Source organism: Choloepus didactylus, chromosome 2 (genome assembly GCF_015220235.1).
Source record: "Choloepus didactylus isolate mChoDid1 chromosome 2, mChoDid1.pri, whole genome shotgun sequence".
NCBI lineage: Eukaryota > Metazoa > Chordata > Mammalia > Pilosa > Megalonychidae > Choloepus > Choloepus didactylus.
This window is the reverse complement of record NC_051308.1, coordinates 50,180,118-50,199,921: the sequence shown is the minus strand read 5'-3', so window position 1 is coordinate 50,199,921 and position 19,804 is coordinate 50,180,118. Positions and strand designations below refer to the sequence as shown.

General features: G+C 41.4%; 1 protein-coding gene across 12 annotated transcripts in view; it reads left to right on the top strand.

Moving 5' to 3' along the window:
• The window catches only part of HHAT (hedgehog acyltransferase), a 404,545-nt gene that overhangs the window by 66,050 nt on the left and 318,691 nt on the right, over window positions 1–19,804 (top strand). For all 12 annotated transcript variants that reach the window (XM_037824548.1, XM_037824553.1, XM_037824584.1 and 9 more), the window contains one exon: window positions 15,554–15,748. In XM_037824548.1, the coding sequence (XP_037680476.1) occupies window positions 15,554–15,748 (195 nt within the window). The remainder of the gene's footprint in view (window positions 1–15,553; window positions 15,749–19,804) is intronic.

Genomic DNA, 19,804 nt, shown 5'->3' with positions numbered 1-19,804 from the left:
TGGCATGTTCCCTAGAGACTCAGTTCTTTTTGGCCAACCAGAAAGCATGAGCTAGGATGTTCATTTCAGCAATGATTGTAATAATAAAAAGCCAGAAACAATCTAAAAGTCCATTGAAGGGAAAATGGATGACTTGTAGTGAATTTATTGCATGCAAAGGAATAATTTTAGTTATAATAGTGACATGGATGAATTTCTGGATCATGATGTTGAGCTAATAAAACAAGTTGCAAGACAATATATCGTATGATTCTACGTATGTAAAGCCCAGAAATATGCAAACTAAACAAAGCATTCCTATGTGAAAAACTACAAAGAAAAATGAGTTAAACATAATGGTAAAATTCAGGTTAGTGGTTACGTCTGATTTGGGAGGGAAATTGATAGATTCAGGGGTCGATGCCCAGGGCCCTTTAATAGCTTCTCCTCCTTATGCTGGATGGTGGGTATGCAGGTGCTATTTCATTATTCTTTATACCTTACAAACTATACATATTCCTTTCCGCATGTTTGATATTTGATATATTTTTAATCGAACGTGTGAAAGAAGGCAGTGTATGAAGGGACAGCCAGAAGGAAAGGTGCGAGCTGGCAGCACTGCATACTTCATCCCCTGCCCTCCCAGGACTCGGGTAGCCGCCTGCGCCGTGTGCACCAGGATCAGCGTGGCTCTGTCTGATCGGTCCCCTTTGCCTCCCTCTCTTGTTCTTGCTACTTGTTGTTTGCTTCCTGAAGATAAGTGTTTTTCAATCCTTTTTTTCATTATTGCTCCCCTAAGGAGGCTTTATAGATACTTTTTTTCTAAAGCATCCTCCTACCATGAAATTTTTTTCTTTAAACTTTTTACTTTGAAATAATTTCAGACTTACTCAAACTTACAGGACAGTTACAAAAATAATACAAACCCCATATAGAGAACTCCGACATACCCCCACAAATACCCAGATCCACCAATTTTAACATTCTTCCACATTTGCTGTCTCATTTCACCCACCCATCCATCCATCCATCCATCCATCCATTTTCTGAACATTTCAGAGTAGGTTGTATACATCATGTTCCTTGAATTCTTAATATTTTCATCTGTATTTCCTAAGAATAATGATAATTCACTCATGTAACCATCTTAAATGCAGTTATCAAGTTTAAGAAACAATATCAAGTTTACAGTCTATATTCCAAATTTTTCATGTGTCTCATTAATATCCTTTTTGTCCGTTTTCACCTCCATTAGTAGATTCTGTCCAGGATCGCATATTGCGATTGTCATAGTCTCTTTGGTTGTTCTTTCTTTTCTTCTTTTTTTAATTGTACAGATGTATGCACAACGTAAGCTTTCCCATCTCAACCACTCCCACTAACACCATCCCCTGGAATTATTTGCATCCACAGTGCTGCAGTAACTTCACCACCATCCAATACTAGAACGTTCCCATCATCTCAAACAGTAACCCTATACCCATTATGTATTATCTCTCTATTCTGCCTGCCATCTGCCTCTGGTGACCTGTACTTTCCTTCCAGTCTCTGTGAGTTTGCATATTCTCTGATATTTTCTTTGTGGTTACCATGGGGCTTACATGTAACTTCCTAAGTCTGTAACGATCTTGTTTGGTTTGATACCAAGTTACCTTCAATAGCACACACAAACTATTGTCCTATACACCGCTGTCCCCCCACTTTTCTGTAGTTCTTAACACAACTTACATGTTTCTACATTTTGAATCCCAAACCATTGATTTTTCATTACATTTAATGCATTTGCCTTTTAGAGCCTATAGGAAGTAAAAGTGGAGTTCATATAAAAATACAATAGTTCTGGTATTTATATTTACCCATGTTGTTACTTTTAACGAAGATCTTTATTTCTTCATGTGGCTGAAGTCAATTGTCTAGTATCTTTGCCTTTCAAGCTGCAGAACTCCCTTTAGCATCACTTGTAGGGCTGGTCTAGGGGTGGCCGAGTCCCACAGCTTTTGTTTATCTGGGAATGTCTTAATCCCTCCCCCATTTTTGAAAGACAGTTTTGCTAGATATAGAATTCTTAGTTGGAAATTGTTTTCTTTCAGCACTTTAAATGTGTCAACCAAAACTGTGGAACTTGCCTCCGTAGTTTCTAATGAGCAATTGGCACTTACTCTTATTGAAGCTCCTTTGTACGTGACATGTTTCTTCTCTCTTGCAGCTTTCAGAATTCTCTCTTTATCATTGGCATTTCACAGATTGTTTATAGTACGTCGTGGCTTGAGTTTGTTGAGTTTCTTGAATGTGTATATTCATTTCAATTGTCTTACCTTTGAGTTTACTGATGCTTTCTTCTGCCAACTCCAATCTGCTGTTAAACCCCTCTAGGGAATTTAAAATTTCTGTTGCTGTGGTCTTTAAGCTCTGTTTGGTTCCTTTTCATAATTTGTATTTCTTTATTGATGTTCTCTTTATGTGCATCTAATGTTTTCCTAATGTCATTTATTCTTTGTCCATGATTTCCTTTAGCTCCTGGAGCATATTTAGAACCATTTTTTTTAAGGTCTTTGTCTAGCATGTCCAGGTGTGGTCCTCTGCATTGATGGTTTCTAATGTTTTAATCCCCTCCTGGGCCATCACTTCCTGTTTCTTTGTATGTTTTATAATCTCTGTTGAAATGTGGACATTTTGATATTTTAATCTGTCACTGGAATTTAGACTCAGAGACATCTGTTCCTTAAGTTTATATCCAGCTAGTATTATGATAGAAATTTCCTTGAATGCCAGGAGCTAACAACAAAAAAGGAGAAAAAGAAAGCACCTTACAGTCTTTGTAGATTGACCTGTGGGAGTGTGCTCCTTCCGAGCATAGCCATATAAGGCTTTAGAAAATAGTATGAGGCAAAGCATAAGGTCCTCCCTGTCCTTCTGCACGTGCATGTTGTCTGGGCATGCCTGCATAGCACTAGGAATTCTGTTTACATGGGTCTGAATGTCCGCGCTGCCTTAGGAAACAGTGTTTACTCAGGGTCCCAGGCACTGCACTGTTATGTTCCACAGCCAGCAAACCTTTGCCTCGGGCACTTGTTGTTTCACTGTTCAGCGTTCTGTAGGAGAGCTCTGTCAGCTACCCTCTACATGCAGGGCAAGTTCAGGGATGGTTAGCCTGTGACAAGTGTCCTGGTTCATTCTCAGGTTCCACAGACAGATTGGCTTGGACATAAAGGCTCCCAGTATGTTCATGAGGGTGAGTCTGCTCCTTCTGGAAGCAGTACCAGGAACCCACACTGGGAACACATCGGCCAGGGTGCCATGATGTCCTGTCGTTTTTAAGTTGCATTTTTCTTCATGCAGTTCTCACTCTGTTACTGCAGTTCTTTAACTGTTTCCTAGAGCTTTGAGAAAGATGTTTCTGCCATTTCTTGCTGGTGGTTCAATGCTTCTGTGTCTCAATCCCTCACCTTCATCAGGGCAGGCAGGCCCACAATGAAATTTTTTTAAAATGTGGCAAGTTTTTATTGTTTTTACTTATCAATGAAATAAATACTTGCTACATAATGTAGGCTTGTCTAAAATTATAAATAAGCTGTTCAGGGTTAAAAAAGAATGGATTTTCCTGTTGAATTAATATATCCTTTAGCTTTGTAAAAAAATCTTTTTTTCTTCATTAGTAAATAGCATTTATAAAGATGTCTTAAGATTTCAAATCTAAGAAATCTATGCTAAGAGCTTAAAAACTGCATTAGTTAAGGTATAGTTTTAAATATTAATATACACATATTCTATAACCTGAAACAACTTAACATAAACATTAGCCTTTTTTCTGTTTTTTTCTTTTCCCTACAATATGGCCTGACTTTGTAGAGCAGAGGTTCTCACTGGTGTGACTTTGACACCCAGGGGACATTTAGCATCGTCTGGCATCATTCTGGTTGTCACAACTGGGGGAAAGGGGTGATGCTGACATCTATTGGGTATGGTCACAAGGCACAGGATAGCCCCCAGACAAAGAATTATCTACCCAAAACGTCATCAGGGCCAAGGTTAAGAAACCCTGTTGTAGAGTATGACCCATTTCCAGTTTTTTGTATAGCTCCTCTGTCCACTGTAATTCTGAAAATACATACTTTGCTAATTGCCAAGACTATTTAAGGGATTTAGCCCTGTTCTTGACTGGGTGCTCCTTCCTCTTTCCAGACTTTCTCCCTTTTCAGCTCTTATTTTGTACCTACCACCACTGGAAATTTTATCTGTGTTAGGATATAGAGGTTCTATTTAATATGCTTGTAACTTTGAGTTAAGTCTCTTGGTCTTAGGAGGTGGTATTGCAGAGTGGTTGAGAGAATGAATCCCGGCTTTGCCACTTTCAAGCTGTGTAACTTTAAGCAAGTTTCTTTTTTTTTAAATACCTTTGAGCCTATTTCCTCATTTGTGCCATAGGGATGATATCACCTACTTCTCGGGGTGTGGTGAGGGTCTGATGAGCAGGGTTTCTCAAGGTCGTGCTTGCGTCGGATGACAGCCAAATAAAGGTGGCTGCTGCTGTCGGTGTTTGCTGTGTGCTGTGCTTGTGGTCTGTGTGTACTCTTGGGAGCAGTTCCTTCTATGATGTTCAAAAAAGGGGCAACTACCTTGAGATTCCACAATCCCCAAGGGCAGAGTCTGTGAATGTTCAGCCATGCCAAACTCTTCTCATGATTGTCTTTCTCTGAATCTGTTTCAACGTGGACCCTATTGTGCTGGGTCCTGGAGGGGAAAGATGGAGAGACACAGTTTCATCCCTTGGAGAATTACAGTTGAGTGAGACCCCAGATCTTGATGTGGTGGTGGACTGGGCAGGCTGCAGTGAGAGCCTGGGAGAAGGACTGGGCAAAGTCTGCCTGGTGTGCTAGGGAAGGTCTCAGAGGAGTCCTTCTGGGTGGCTTTTGCACTGCAGCTTGAAAGGCGTGATGTGAGGACAGGTGGACTTGTTCTTTCATCTGCAGAGCATGTCAGTAGGAGGTGTTTGCAGTTTTCTTGGGATGAAGTGGAGTTTGCACTGAGTCATCTCTGGGTGTGTGTCTCTTTCATCCCCTTTGTGACCACAAGTTTGATTTGTGAGACAGCTGGTGGGCAGGGTGTGGGTGAGACTGGGGCACAGTGCTTTCTTTGTCTGAATTTGCTTGGCCCTTATAAGTATGAACCCCAACTTTGGCCTCATTAGCGTCATGCTTTCATGGAGAGGACCTTAATTTGGGTGGATGCTTTTGGTAGTTATTCAGGGTGGAAGATTTGGGCTTTTGTCTTTTTTTTTTTTTTTTTTTTTTTTGGTAGTTGTCTGTGTATTCTCTGAGGCATCATAAATGGTGTGGACAGACAGGCTTTAGCAACTCTTGCTGGAACGACTCCTAAACCCTGAAGGATTCTTCCCATCTCCATCTAATATCCAATTGCATTTCTTGCTTTGCTTGTCCTGCCTCCTCCCAGAAAAAGTCAGCTTATTTTCAAAAGCGTGATTTTTTTTTTTTTTTTTTTTTTTTTTTTTTTTTTTTTTTTTTTGAGTGCACCATGCAGTTCAGTTGACTGACCAATGGTAAAACTTTCCACTGAGCTCCTTGGCTGAGGTTAAGTGCCTCTCTCTGGGTAGGGCTCTTTCGGGGTTTTGGCGAGACGGTATCAGGAACCAGTGTCCTGGGAGGAGAAGCTGAGTAATGGCTCTGAGCTTTGGCTGTCGGTTTGTTGTGATTGGATTGTGTGATGGGCAAGTCAGACCATTGCCTCCTTTTTTGAACACTCTGTGGCCTCACCACCACCTGAGACCTTGTGTTCTCTGCCCTCAAAACTAAAAATACCCCTCTGTGAACTTTTTGAGAAGGTTGGCTTGGGGTGGGCTGCTGAGACTAGGTGCTTTTGCTACCCAAAGAGTCGAGTTTTCATTGTACATCTGGCTGGGAGAACCCACATCATTTACACCAGGCCCTGACTGGCTGATTGCATCAGTCACAGGATATGTATAGGGCTGAAAAATGTGGTCCCAGGGTATTGGCCAAGTTGAGTAAAATACCCTCTGGAAGGCTGTGGTGAGCAGACACTACCTTCCAGCATTTATTGAATCCACAGACAAAAGCTTTCTCTGAAAACTCTCTATGTACCTAATGGGAATCTCATGTACTAATGGTTTTCTTGGAACCAGGCTCTTCCACCTCAATCTGTCATCTCTAAGAGGATTGAAATTTCCTTTGTACTGGCTCATTGGCCTTTCCTCCCAGGGGAAGCAGGCTAGAATGCAGTTGTTGTACTTCGTGGTGTTTTGTTTTTCCTGTTTGTTTGGAGATATGCATGTGTATGTATGTGTAAATATATATTCCCCAGTAGCAGCTGCAATTGATTATCTAGTATGTAATAAATTATGCCTTTTGTAAGAATTATTGTTTTACTTACTTTATTTCTCAAACAATGCCCCCACTAAGAGATTTCTGGGCAGAGGTACAAAAATGAATTAATACACAGTAGAGTCTGACACGTTGCCAACAGTTGTCACCAAGGCTTTACACTTCCACTCCTGCCTACAGAGGTGAGCTAATGAGGATGCTACTCAGGCATATCCTACTACCACTTAGCACCCAGAGCACAGAAAAGGCTGAAGTAGATCAGAAGCAGAGATGGCGTTAGAAAGGGGCATTGCCAGTCAGGTCTTCCCTTGCTTGGGTAGTGACCCCCCCATGAAGGAGGTTTGAGGAATATAGATTTGCAAAATAAAGCAGAGCAAGGGCATAGTCTTTCTCAAGAGTGCTGACTTCAGCTTTGGAAATCTGCCAGTATAATTGGTTAGTCTTCCAGGAAGCTCCACTGGGGTGATTGTCAGTAGGTTCTATCACAGATGTCTGCTTTCCCAGGTTGGTGCCTGTGTCATATCAACTGTTAGATATTCGAGGTTTCACCCAACCACAAGTAGAGTCATAAGAGACCACTACGGGTAGAAAACAGGCAGTAGGCGAGAAGATAAGAAATGCCTCCCTTCTGTTCCATCCACATTGGCAAAGCAGCCTTTGTTTATAAGGAGGTAAACGGGACAAGTAGAGACTTTGAAAAACACTAGTTTTTTTCACATTGGTGGACAATAAAGGCCCTAAATTTTGGTGCTAATTTCTTGTTACTTTAAAAAAATTTTTTATTTTGAAATAATTTAAAATTTCAGGACAGTTGCAAAAATAAAACAAAACCAACATAGAGAATGCAAATATACCTCCTACCTGGATTAACCAACTTTACTATTTTGCTGCATTTGTTAAATCATTTCATTGCTTGCTATCTATCTATGTATCCATCTGTCTATCTATCTATCATTTAGCTATAATCTATTTACTAAATATTTGAGCATAGGTTGCATACATCATGCTTCTTGGACACTTAATACTTCTATGTACATTTCCTAAGAACAGGATTATTCACTTATGTAACCACCTTAAATACAGTTATCAAGTTCAAGAAATTCAACATTGATATGAAGCATACAGTCTATATTCCAACTTTTTAGTTGTCCCAGTAATGTCCTTTTGGGCATTTCCTCCTCTGTTAGTAGATTCAGGGTCTTGTTACTTCCTCATCATAATTACCAGCTAAAATACCAAGTCTTGAGGAAACACATGCATCCATCCATCTATCTACCCATGTGATTATTCCAACTATTCATTCTTCCATGTAGCATTTATTAAACACTTGCTATATGCTAGGTACTGTGCTGGATTCTGGACTTATTTATAATATGAACAATATAGGATTTTAGTCTGCTAGGAGAGGCTATCAAAGGAGACAATTATGCCCCATTTTGAGAAGTGTTTCAATGTGGTAAACCCAGGGAGCAAAGTTGGGGCAGACGGCAAGGACACCTAACTCAGTCTGGGGGCAGTGGACTCTGCATCACATCAGAAAGGCTGTAAGCATTCGCAGTCTAACTTGATCTCAACTCCTACAAAAACAGAGCCTAGTTTCTTTCTTGTTGTTTATTAGACTTTGAGAAACTTTCCCTCTTCTCCTGCCTTCCCTTTTTCTACTAGAAACTGAAGCCTGGAATAAGGAGAGTTAAGGAGGTGTTTTAGTTTCCTAGGCTGCTTAAAGCAGATACCATGAAAGGGGTTGGTGTAAACAATGGGAACTAATTAGCTTACAGTTTTGAGGCTGAGAAAAATGCCCAAACCAAGGCATCATCAGGGTGATGCTTTCTTCCTGAAGATCAGCTGCTGGCGATCCTTGGCTCCTCTGCCGGTGGCAAGGCACATGGTGGCGTCTGCTGGTCTTCGCTTTCTCTTCCAGGTTTCATTGATTTCAGCTTGCTTCCGTGACTTCCATTCTCTCTCTCTCTCTCCCTCTCTCTCCCTCTCCCTCTCTCTCCCTCTCTCTCTCTCTCTCTCTCTCTCTCTCTCTCTCAATCCCCCCCCCCTCTCTCTCTCTATATATATATATATATAATACACACACACACACACATTCCATTTATAAAGGACTCCAGTAGTAGGATTAAGTCCCATTCTGAATGAGGTAGTTACACCTTAACTGAAGTAGCCTCATCAAAAGGTCCTATTTACAATGGGTCCACACCCATAGGAATGGATTGGATTTAAGCATATGTTTCTGTGGGGTACATACAGCTCCAAACCACCACATAGTGGCTGAGCTGACATCATGTACTCCAGAAGAATTCTTTCAACCCTTCTTATTCTCAAGCTTCAGGGTGCTTACACTCTGATACTCTTTAAAAGGGAAGCAAATTAAAACTGCAGTGAATTATGACTGCACACTAGCAGAATGGTTTAATAGTAAAGCAGAGTGACAACACCAAATACTGGCAAGGATGCAGATAAACGGGATCACTCATACATTGCTGGTAGGAATGTAACATGGTGCAGCCACTCAGGAAAACAGTCTGGAGGTTTCTTAAAAAAAACTTAACATGTAATTACCATACAGCCTATTCAACCCAGCAGTTGCACTTTTGGCATTTATCCCAGAGAAATGAAAACTTATTTTTACATAAAAACCTGGACACAAATGTTCGTATCAGTTTTATTCATAATAGCCTGAAACTGGAAACAGCCCGGATGTCCTTCAAAAGGTAAATGGTTGAACAAACCATAGCACATCTATACTATGGGAGACCGCACTAGAAAGGGAACAGTCCATTCCCACGGGCGGCAACTTGGATGGGTGCCCAGGGAATTATGATCATGCCGTTAATTTCGCAAATAGAAAAGGCCCACTGCACCTGGTTAAAACGGTAAAAAAAAACGTGTCTTGTAGTGGAGGCTGCACCTCCTTAGGAGGTGCTTGTTCATGGATGACCGAGATCGTCACTGTGGTGAGAACAAAACAGGAAAGTGCACGAGGAAAGGTCAGAAAAATCTTGCTCCTCTCCATGGGGTACTGGGAGCGCTGCGGTTCTCACACGGGGATCTTTATCATCTTCTTCCTCTACCCATTTGGCTTCCCGTTGGGTTTGATCTTGGTGTTGAAGTGCTGTTAGGGGCGTGGGTGTTTGTGCCAATGCAGAGGTGCCCGTTGGAGTGGCTGTTCTTGTGTGCTTACATGTGGTGCTCTGTTTTCAGGGTCTCTGTCATGTCCGAGAGTCGCAGCCCATTGTCAGAGGAGACTCGGCACAAGAGGGGCTTTTTGAAATCCTCTTGGGTTAGGCTGATCAAGTCTCGGCCTGTGAAGTGTTCCAGAGGCCCACAGTGTTCTGGCACGGCATTCTCCAGCAGCCAGTCTGCCACCTTCCTGGGTGACCAGCACAGCGCTTCCTTCATTGTGCTGGCAGACAGCACATACACCCCAGCTTGCTCTCGGCAGCTCGTCGGTCACTGTCCCCACAGGGAGGGACACTGTCCCTCCTCGGCTCGTTCATCCTGTTGGCCTTGTGAGCAGACACTTGTTTGGCAAGATGGTCAGGGTGATTTTTAACACTTCATGTAGCTGTGCAGAGTTCTTGAGTGCCTGTGCATTAGTTCACCTCATTTTTGAAGAAGGTTCTTCTTTCTACATCCAGACCCACCATTTCAGCTGAATTTTCTCGGGTGTATTTCCTATTGCTGATCATTAAAGGAGGAGCAATTAAAAACGAGGATTCCCTGTACTTCCCCATAGTAGAGGGAATGGCATTGGCTGCTACACTGTTTTTTCTCTCCAATTACATTTTTATAGATGAGGTATGAAAATCATTTTAGAGGGGGAAATCTAATTTGTACAAGTTTGTATAGCCGATTCTTTTTGTGTTGCCACATATTTTCCTTTTCATCACCTGCCCTCTGTTAGTGTTCTCAGTAGAATTATTTTACCCATTGGGTAAATAATATTGGGGTTAGTAAAGAACATGAGGTTAATGTGAGAGCATTTCCTGTGATGTCTTGGAGAGAACAATGTTACACGTTGTCTGTCTGAACTGGTGGTGTTTGGCAGGAGGTAGACAGTGGAGGATGAGGATATGGGACAAATTTGCACCCAAGGTAGCTTTTGAGAGGACTGTTAAATTCATCACAGACTCTCTCAAGCAGATGGGGTTTGCACAGCCCCATTAAGTAATTCCTAAAGGTTCTTTCATCCTTTTCCAAGTTGAAGCAGTTTCAGTCTGGTAAATTCCCAAATGAATACCAGCAAACAGGCTTTTTCCAAATGGATCAAATAGCACTTAATAAAAATATTGCTGTGTATGTGTGTGTCACCATGTGTGCATGGAAAAGAATTCATAGTGGTAAATGTATGTAGGTCATGCTGAAAAATAACTTCTTTTTTTAAAAATTATTCATTAAAACTACCTTTTAAAATAGTTTTGGCAATTTTGTTCCTTGTGATTGAACTCTACTCTGAGGTGAATGTTTTGGGGAAAATTTGAGGTGAATTTATATGGTTGCTTTTTGTGGGTAGAGGATGGAAAAATAGTAAAAATGAACTGTAGATTTCTCTGATTCTCTTGGAACTTAAAAATGGCTGACCAATCTGGCATTTAAAATGTTCTGCTTGGCGTGAAATACAGGTTTGGGACAGAATAGCACTTAGACTGTATTTTGGAAGAGTTAGCATCTAAGGATGGGATTTACAATTTACACTCCACACCTGTCTTTCCCTGAAAGAAATCTTTGTATTCACAGAAAATCCTAATTTCAGGAAGTCCCCACTTTTCACCTCAGCTTATTTTTGGAAACTACATTTTTAATGCACACCTGTAAGACACATCATATTTCTCTATAGGAATAACAACTGGTACTTGTAGAGTCCTTACTATGTATGTGGACACTGTTCTGAGCATTTACTTACATTAACTTATTTAATCTCCGCAATAACCTCATGAAGTAGACACTGTTGTTATCCTCATATGTGAACAAACAGAGGTACAGAGAGATTAAAAAACTTGGCCAGGGTCACACAGTTACTTAATGGGGACACTAGGATTTGAATTGGGCAGCTGTACTTCAAAGCTTGAGTAGTTAAACCACTATGTTGTTGCCTGTCAAACAGTGTTGAAACATTATTGTATTTTTTCATAATCTTTTATCAGCCAGATATGACCAAGTGTATATCATAAAGCAAAGACTTTATAATGTCAATAGTTATAAAACTTGATTAAATAGAAAACTATACTCTGATTCTCCCAAGATTGGAATAAATATATCAATCAGACTGACTATTCAAAGGCCCTCACTGTCACATAAAGCAGGTAAGAAGCAATTTTTCTGCAACACAAATTAACTGTAAACAATATGCTAATAAAATTAAAATGTAATTAGATAATTAATTTTAGATATCTGGCTTAGACTTTAGAAGGCCTTTTGTAGTTTGGATGACTCAGTTTTCGCAATGAGACTCCCTGCTAATGTGCACCGATACTTTTTGGAGGCCCTGCTGGGATCACATTCACTTTTTTTCTTTTTTTCTTTTTTTTCATTTTTATTGAGATTGTTCAGATACCATACAATTATCCAAAGATCCAAAGTGTACAATCACTTGCCCCTGGGTACCCTCATACAGCTGTGCATCCATCACACTTAATTTTTCTTCAATTTTTAGAAACTTTTCATTACTCCAGACAAGAAATAAAGTGAAAGATGAAAAAAGAAAAAAAGGAAACTCTAATCCTCCCCTATCCCTAACCAACCCCCCTCAATTGTTGACTCGTAGTATTGATATAGTACATTTGTTACTGTTTATGGAAAAATCTTGAAATACTGATAACTGTAGTATATAGTTTGCAATAGGTATATATTTCTTCCCTATATGCCTCTCTATTACTAACTTCTAATTGTATTGTCATACATTTTTCTGGTTCATGGAAGCGATTTCTAGTATTTGTACAGTTGATCATGGACATTGCCCACCATAGGATTCAGTTTTATACATTCCCATCTTTTGACCTCCAACTTTCCTTCTGGTGACATATATGACTCTGAGCTTCCCCTTTCCACCTCATTCACACACCATTCGGCACTGTTAGTTATTCTCACATCTTGTTACCAACACCCTTGTTCATTTCCAAACATTTAAGTTCATCCTAGTTGAACATTCTGCTCATACTAAGCAACTGCTCCCCATTCTTAAGCCTCGTCCTATATCTTGGTACCTTATATTTCATGTGTATGAGTTTACATATTATAATTAGTTCCTATCAGTGAGACCCTGCAATAATTGTCCTTATGTGTCTGGCTTATTTCACTCAGTATATTGCCCTCGAGGTTTTGTCATCAACCCATTTTTTTTTTTTAACATGGTTTTGTTCACTCACCACACATTCCATCCCAAGTAAATAATCGATGGTTCTCTGCATGGTCATACATTTATGTGTTCACCACCTTCACCACTATCTATATAAGAGCATCTACATTTCTTCCACAAGGCAGGAGGGAGAATCAAAGAAGGTAGAGAGGCAAAAGAAAGAGGAAAAAAAAATGACAGCTAGGAAGCAGCAAAAGGAAAAATAACCTTAAATCAAAGTAGAATGAAGAATCAGACAATACCACCAATGTCAAGTGTCTAACATGCCTCCCCTATCCCCCCCTCTTATCTGCATTTACCTTGGTATATCACCTTTGTTACATTAAAGGAAGCATAATACAATGATTCTATTAGTTACAGTCTCTAGTTTATGCTGATTGCATCCCTCCCCCAGTGCCTCCCCATTTTTAACACCTTGCAAGGTTGACATTTGCTTGTTCTCCCTCGTAAAAGAACATGTTTGTACATTTTATCACAATTGTTGAATACTCTAGATTTCACCAAGTTACAAAGTCCCAGTCTTTATCTTTCCTCCTTTCTTGTCTCACATGCTCCCCACCTTCCTCTCTCAACTGTATTCATAGTTACCTTTGTTCAGTGTACTTACATTGCTGTGCTACCATCTCCCAAAATTGTGTTCCAAACCACACACTCCTGTCTTCTATCACCCTGTAGTGCTCCCTTTAGTATTTCCTGTATGGCAGGTGTCTTGTTCACAAAGTCTCTCATTGTCTGTTTGTCAGAAAATATTTTGAGCTCTCCCTCATATTTGAAGGATTCTTGGTTGGCAGTTTTTCTCTTTCAGTATCTTAAATATATCACACCACTTCCTTCTTGCCTCCATGGTTTCTGCTGAGAGATCCGCACATAGTCTTATTAAGCTTCCTTTGTATGCAATGGATCGCTTTTCTCTTGCTGCTTTCAGGATTCTCTGTTTGTCTTTGACATTTGATAATCTGATTATTAAGTGTCTTGGCGTAGGCCTATTCATCTCTCTTCTGTTTGGAGTACGCTGCGCTTCTTGGATCTGTAATTTTATGTCTTTCATAAGAGATGGGAAATTCTCATTAATTATTTCCTCTATTATTGCTTCTGCCCCCTTTCCCTTCTCTTCTCCTTCTGGGACACCAATGATATGTACATTATTGTACTTTGTTTCATCCTTGAGTTCCCAGAGACGTTGCTCATATTTTTTCATTCTTTTCTCCATCTGCTCCTTTGCGTGTAGGCTTTCAGGTGTTTTGTTCTCCAGTTCCTGAGTGTTTTCTTCTGCCTCTTGAGATCTGCTGTTGTATGTTTCCATTGTGTCTTTCATCTCTTGTGTTGTGCCTTTCATTTCCATAGATTCTACTAGTTTTTTTGAACTTTTGATTTCTGCCGTATATATGCCCAGTGATTCCTTTACAGCCTCTATCTCTTTTGCAATATCTTCTCTAAACTTTTTGAATTGATTTAGCATTAGTTGTTTAAATTCCTGTATCTCAGTTGAAGTGTACGTTTGTTCCTTTGACAGGGCCATAACTTTGTTTTTCTTAGTGTAGGTTGTAATTTTCTGTTGTCTAGGCATGGTTTCCTTGGTTATCCAAATCAGGTTTTCCCAGACCAGAACAGGCTCAGGTCCCAGGGGGAAGAAATATTCAGTATCTGGTTTCCCTGCAGGTGTGTCTTAGAAAATTGCTCCACCCTGTGATGCCTCAGGTCACTGTGCTTTTCTGCCCAGCAGGTGATGCCTGTTAGCCTATAATTCTTGACTGGTGTGAGGAGGTGTGGCCATGTTCCCCAGGCTCTGGGGTCTGGTTCTGAATGGAAAGGGCCCCACCCCTTTCCTCCTAGAGAAGACAGACCCCCCAGGTGGAGGTCATTAGCATTTCAATGGTCTCTCTCTCTCTCTGCTTGTGCTGTCTCCACCCTTCCCCGAGTCACAGCCCTGGAAAGTTAAAATGACTGGGACTGTCTCCACCGAGCTGAAAAAGAAACAGATAGTCCCCTTCAGACCCAGTCCAAGGCGACCCTCTGGCTCTCCAAGATCTGTTGTCACCCAAAGCCTCTGATTTTTGGGGATGCGCACCTGTAGTGAGCAGTTCACACTCACTACTTAAAACCCCAGTTGGAGCTCAGCTGAGCTATATTCGCTTGTTGGGAGAGAGCTTCTCTCTGGCACCACGAGGCTTTGCAGCTTGGGCTATGGGGGAGGGGGTCTCACGACTTGGATCCGCAGGTTTTACTTACAGATTTTATGCTGTGATCTTGGGCATTCCTCCCAGTTCAGAATGGTATATGATGAGTGGATGGTCTCGTTTGTCCCCCCCGCAGTTATTCTGGATTATTTACTAGTTGTTTCTGGTTTTTTGTAGTTGTTCCAGGGGGACTACTTAGCTTCCACTCCTCTCTATGCTGCCATATTCTCCTCTCTACATTCACTTTTGAAGGATGGTACATGCAGGGTCTATGTTCCAGGTTGGCAGTTTCCAGCTGTCTTCTGGCTCCCCTAGTGTCTGTTGAAAAGTTAGCCGAGTATCTTATGGTTGGGGTACCCAGTGGTTTTGGGTGTGTGTGTGGGGGGGCTAAAGGCAGGAGAGTGACTGCTTGCTTCTGGGCAGACCTGATAGAATTCTGGGGATCTGGGGAAAGCCAGCTATTGCTCAGGGATTAATGTGGAAAATCCCTTTGAGTCCTGTTTGTCTGTGCTGCACTCAATACCCAGGGTGGTGAGACTGGGGGTTGGTTTATGGGCCACTAAATGTTACCCTTTTATATGGAGAGCATATGATAGCAATGCCCATGAACTCACCTTTCTCTCTTCCCTCCCTTTCTGCCTCTGTGTGTCTCTCTCTGGGTCCCTCCCTGCCTGCAGCACAGACCCTGGATTCTCACGACCTATGGAATGTGGGCCTGCTGGTGTGTGCTGGGGGCTCCAGGCGTGGCCATGGTTTTCCTTCACACCGTCATCTCCTTCTGCGTGGCCCAGTTCCGGTCGCTGTTACTGTCGTGGCTCTGTTCTCTCCTTCTCCTCTCCACACTGAGGCTGCAAGGTGTGGAGGAAGTCAAGGTAAGTTTCTCTGTCTTACTGTTGGGAAGGAGACGGTCTCTCCTTCAGTGCCTGATTCCGGTAGATGGCTCCAGACATGTACTTGCCTTTCCCACAAGTCAGTTGAGGGACCTTCATGGGGCTCCCCCTAGTGGCCCTGTGGGATGAATGCATGTGAACCCTGGTCTTCAATCCTGCCGTCTTGTCTTTTGTATATGACCACGTCCTTGGAAGGTTGCGCAGGGCTGATGCCTATACCTTTTCTTTCAGGGTGGGCAGGCATGGATGGTGCCAGATATCACAGGAACAGAGGACCAGGGAAAAGGGAAAAGAAAGTAATGGTCCCTTAGGTCTTTCATAAAATTAATCTGTAGCGTGCTCTGTAATTTATAGGGAACCCTGATAGTCCTCCTCTCACCTGATGCTCACAGCTATAGGTTCATTGTTTGTGCTCATGGAGGAGAACACTGGACCCAAATCCCACTTCTGCATGGCTTTTGTTAGATAGTAGATTTTTCCTCATCACCCCCCCCCGACCCCCGCCAACATGCACATGTATATATATTTAAATTTTTATTGTGGTAACATACAGACAATGTAAAATTTCCCATTTTAACCACTTTCAAGTATATGACTCAGTGATATTAATTGCACTCGCAATGTTCTTCCCACCATTACCACCATCTATTACCAAAACTTTTTCATTCTCTGGACAGAAGCTCTGGACTCATTAAGTGTTAACTCCTCATTGTTCCTATCTCCACCCCTGGTAACCTGCAATGCAGATTTTTTCTGTTGTCAGAGTTTACTTTCTTAGTTTTATTTTTTCCTTAGTTATAATAACAGTGCTTTTTTTTTTCTTTTTATCTTGTGAGTTGTCGGCAGCTTTGGACCAGGTGATGCTGGGTGGTGGGGAGTTCGGATGCTGAGTTAGGAGTTGCTGTGCATTGCTGAGCTGATTCCTGCACTGTTTCCTGGTTCTCTGATCATCTTCAGCGTCAGGGTCTGTCAGCTTTGAGAGCAGATAGCCGGAGAGACCCACAGCTCTGAAAACCTCGGGGCCATGTGCCCAGGGCAGGACCATGGCTGTCTACTGTCTCTACCCCCGTCTTCCATAGCCTGGTCCCCAGACACTGACTGAGTGGGACGGCAGGAGCTGTTCTTTGAGGCTGGCTGATCTGCTTACCTTTCCCCTGTATACATCTGTTTCCCATCTCTCTGAACCCCACAGCCTCCTGTACCCCTCTGCCCAGCCCCAGCTGCTTCTCCTGACTCCTTCGAAGTGCAACTTAGACCTGGGTCTGTAATGCCATTTATGTCTCTATAAAACCGTTCTACAACTCCCAGCTTGGTTGTCTTCCCTTTCTGTGAGTCCTCAGAAGAAATCAACAGTTATTGATTGCTTCCTTGGTGCTGGGCTCTGTGCTAGCTGTGGATTTCTCACATTCATTTTACATGATGCGACATGGAATACTACTGCTTGCCATGATTAAGTAATCTGTGCATCTGGTCTTGCCAATTAGAGAGTATAAACTCTTCGAGGATAAGGGCAGTGTTTCCATGTGCCTGAGTACAGGACTCCATTCAGGCCAGCGCTCTGCAGATGCCACTGGAGTGAACATGCAGCCGGGGACGGAGGGCTTAGAGGAAGGGACAGGTGTGTGCCATGTCTCACAAAGCTCCACATGAGCCAGTCACCAAGGTGCTATGGCTTCTGTTTCCCAGGTGGTGAGGGCCTTCAGCTCTCTGAATGGCATATGTGCTAACAGATCTATTTCTCTGTGGATGCAGCGCTGTTTTATTTCTTACCTTCACCTTGGAAACATTCCTTGTACAGAAAATCCTGTCAAGTTTTTGATATTGTTTCTTCCATCATGTGAAACTGGAACTCCTGTTATGTCTTCATTTTTGTTTATTGGTTGGTTCATTCATTTATTTATTAAGTGATGGCACTTAGAACCGGTGAGCCCTGGGTCAGCAGAGCAACAGGAAAGAGCCTGGCCGGGAGCCAGGAGATGATGGGGTTTCTAGTCTCTTCTACTCACTGCCTCTTTCTGCTCTTAAAATGGAAGGCAGTCACTTCACCTCTGAGGAGGTTCTTTGAGTCAGATTAATTTGTTCTGAGTCTCAATTTCATCATTTGGAAAATGGGCATAAGAGCTGCTGTATCTTCCTCATGGAGTTGTTCTGGGGACCAAATAAAATAACGTGTTAAATGAATTTGTTAAAAAAGTAGCATTTGGGAAATTCAAGTATTTTTGCTGCTGTTCTGCCATCTGACATTTTCTGCATCTTCACCAGTGGACTGGGGCATGAGGTTAGCAACCTAACTTAAAGATACTTCCAGACTTCCCAGAATGATTAAGTAGACAACCGTTTAAATAAGATCTCACTAGTGTGCTTAAAAATGAATCTGCAATAAAAATAAAAATGCATTTATTCCTAACTTTTTTGGCAAATGGCAACTGCACAAAACAGAATTCTTTGGGGATAATAAGCATCAGTTATGGATTTTGGTGGTGAATAGATATTCTCCTTGTTACGCAGATTGGTGGATTGAAAATTTTGCGGAAGGGGAACAAGTAACTAGAAACTAGTTGCTTTGGGTTTCCAGGCTTTTGCACATGCAATTCTTTTGATTTGAACATGCTCTTTCCCCTTGGTGACTGGTGAACTACTGAACATGGAGTTGAAACCCTGCTCAGTGGTTAGTTTTTCTTTGTAAAACCCGAAAAGGCCTACATGGACTGAATTAATTACTCCTTCCTCTATCCTATATATTTCTATAAGCTGTTTTTCTCATTATTGAAGCAATACATTCTTATTACAGATAATATAGAAAATACAGAGAAATATAAAAATTATTAAATGATCCATAATTTTACTCTCCCAGTATTAACATTTTATCACATTTCTTTCTAGTCTTTTTTACATGCATTTAAAAAATGCAATTTTATTGAGATATAGTCACATACCATATAATCCATCCAGAGTATACAATCGGTGGCTCACAGTATCAACATTAATAGTTGTGCATTCATTGCCAGAATCAATTTTAGAACATTTTCATTACTCCAGAATAAAAAAATAAAAATAAAAGAACACCTAAAACATCCCGTATCCCTTATCCTCCCTATTATTTATATGTTTTTTGTCTTTATTACTCATCTTACATGCATATCTTTGTACATACTTATTTCTTGTTTCATGTTGCATTGCAATTACATTTTTATACATATATGTCCTTATGAGGATCTAAACACACTAAGGGTAGAGACTATTTCTTTTAAATATGTGTCTCTAAACCTTATTTGACAAATAGTGCTCAATGACATGTGGAGACAAATTAATAACAGGAAGGCAAAAAGAAAAACACATTGACGATAGAAATTCCAGGTGACATTTATAACGTCTTTGTCTTCAGAATTGTTGAAGGAGCTGTCAGAGTGTTCACTGGGTGTAACTAATTTTCATGTTTTCCACTGGCACATCTGATAGGTGCATGTCCTAGAAAACCTTTTTTTTGTTGTATTAGGCCTAATGCTAAGCTGGTGGTTATTTTTAGAGACATACTTTGCCCCACTGGTCATTGAGTATGAGCCACAAGGTTTTCACATTCACACAGTCACACCATGTAAGCTATATAGTTAGATGATTGTCTTCAAGAATCAAGGCTACTGGGTTGCAGTTCAACAGTTTCAGGTATTTCCTTCTATCCTAATACACTAAAAACTAAAAAAGTTTATCTGTATAATGCATAAGAATAACCTCCAGAGTGACCTCTTGACTCCGTTTGAAATCTCTTAGCCACTGAAACTTTATTTTGCTTCATTTCTCTTTCCCCTTTTGGTCCAGAAGGCTTTCTCAGTCCCATGATGTAGGCACAGGCTCATCTCCGGGAGTCACGTCCCATGTTGCCAAGGAGATTTACATCCCTGGGAGTCATGTCCCACATAAGGGGGAGGGTAATGAGTTCACCTGCCAAGTGTGCTTAGAGAGAGATGTCCATTGGTTTTTGACTCTCTTTATAGTCCAGCAGCTCTGCCTGTGAGAGAGCTCTCCTTCCTAGGGCCCCCT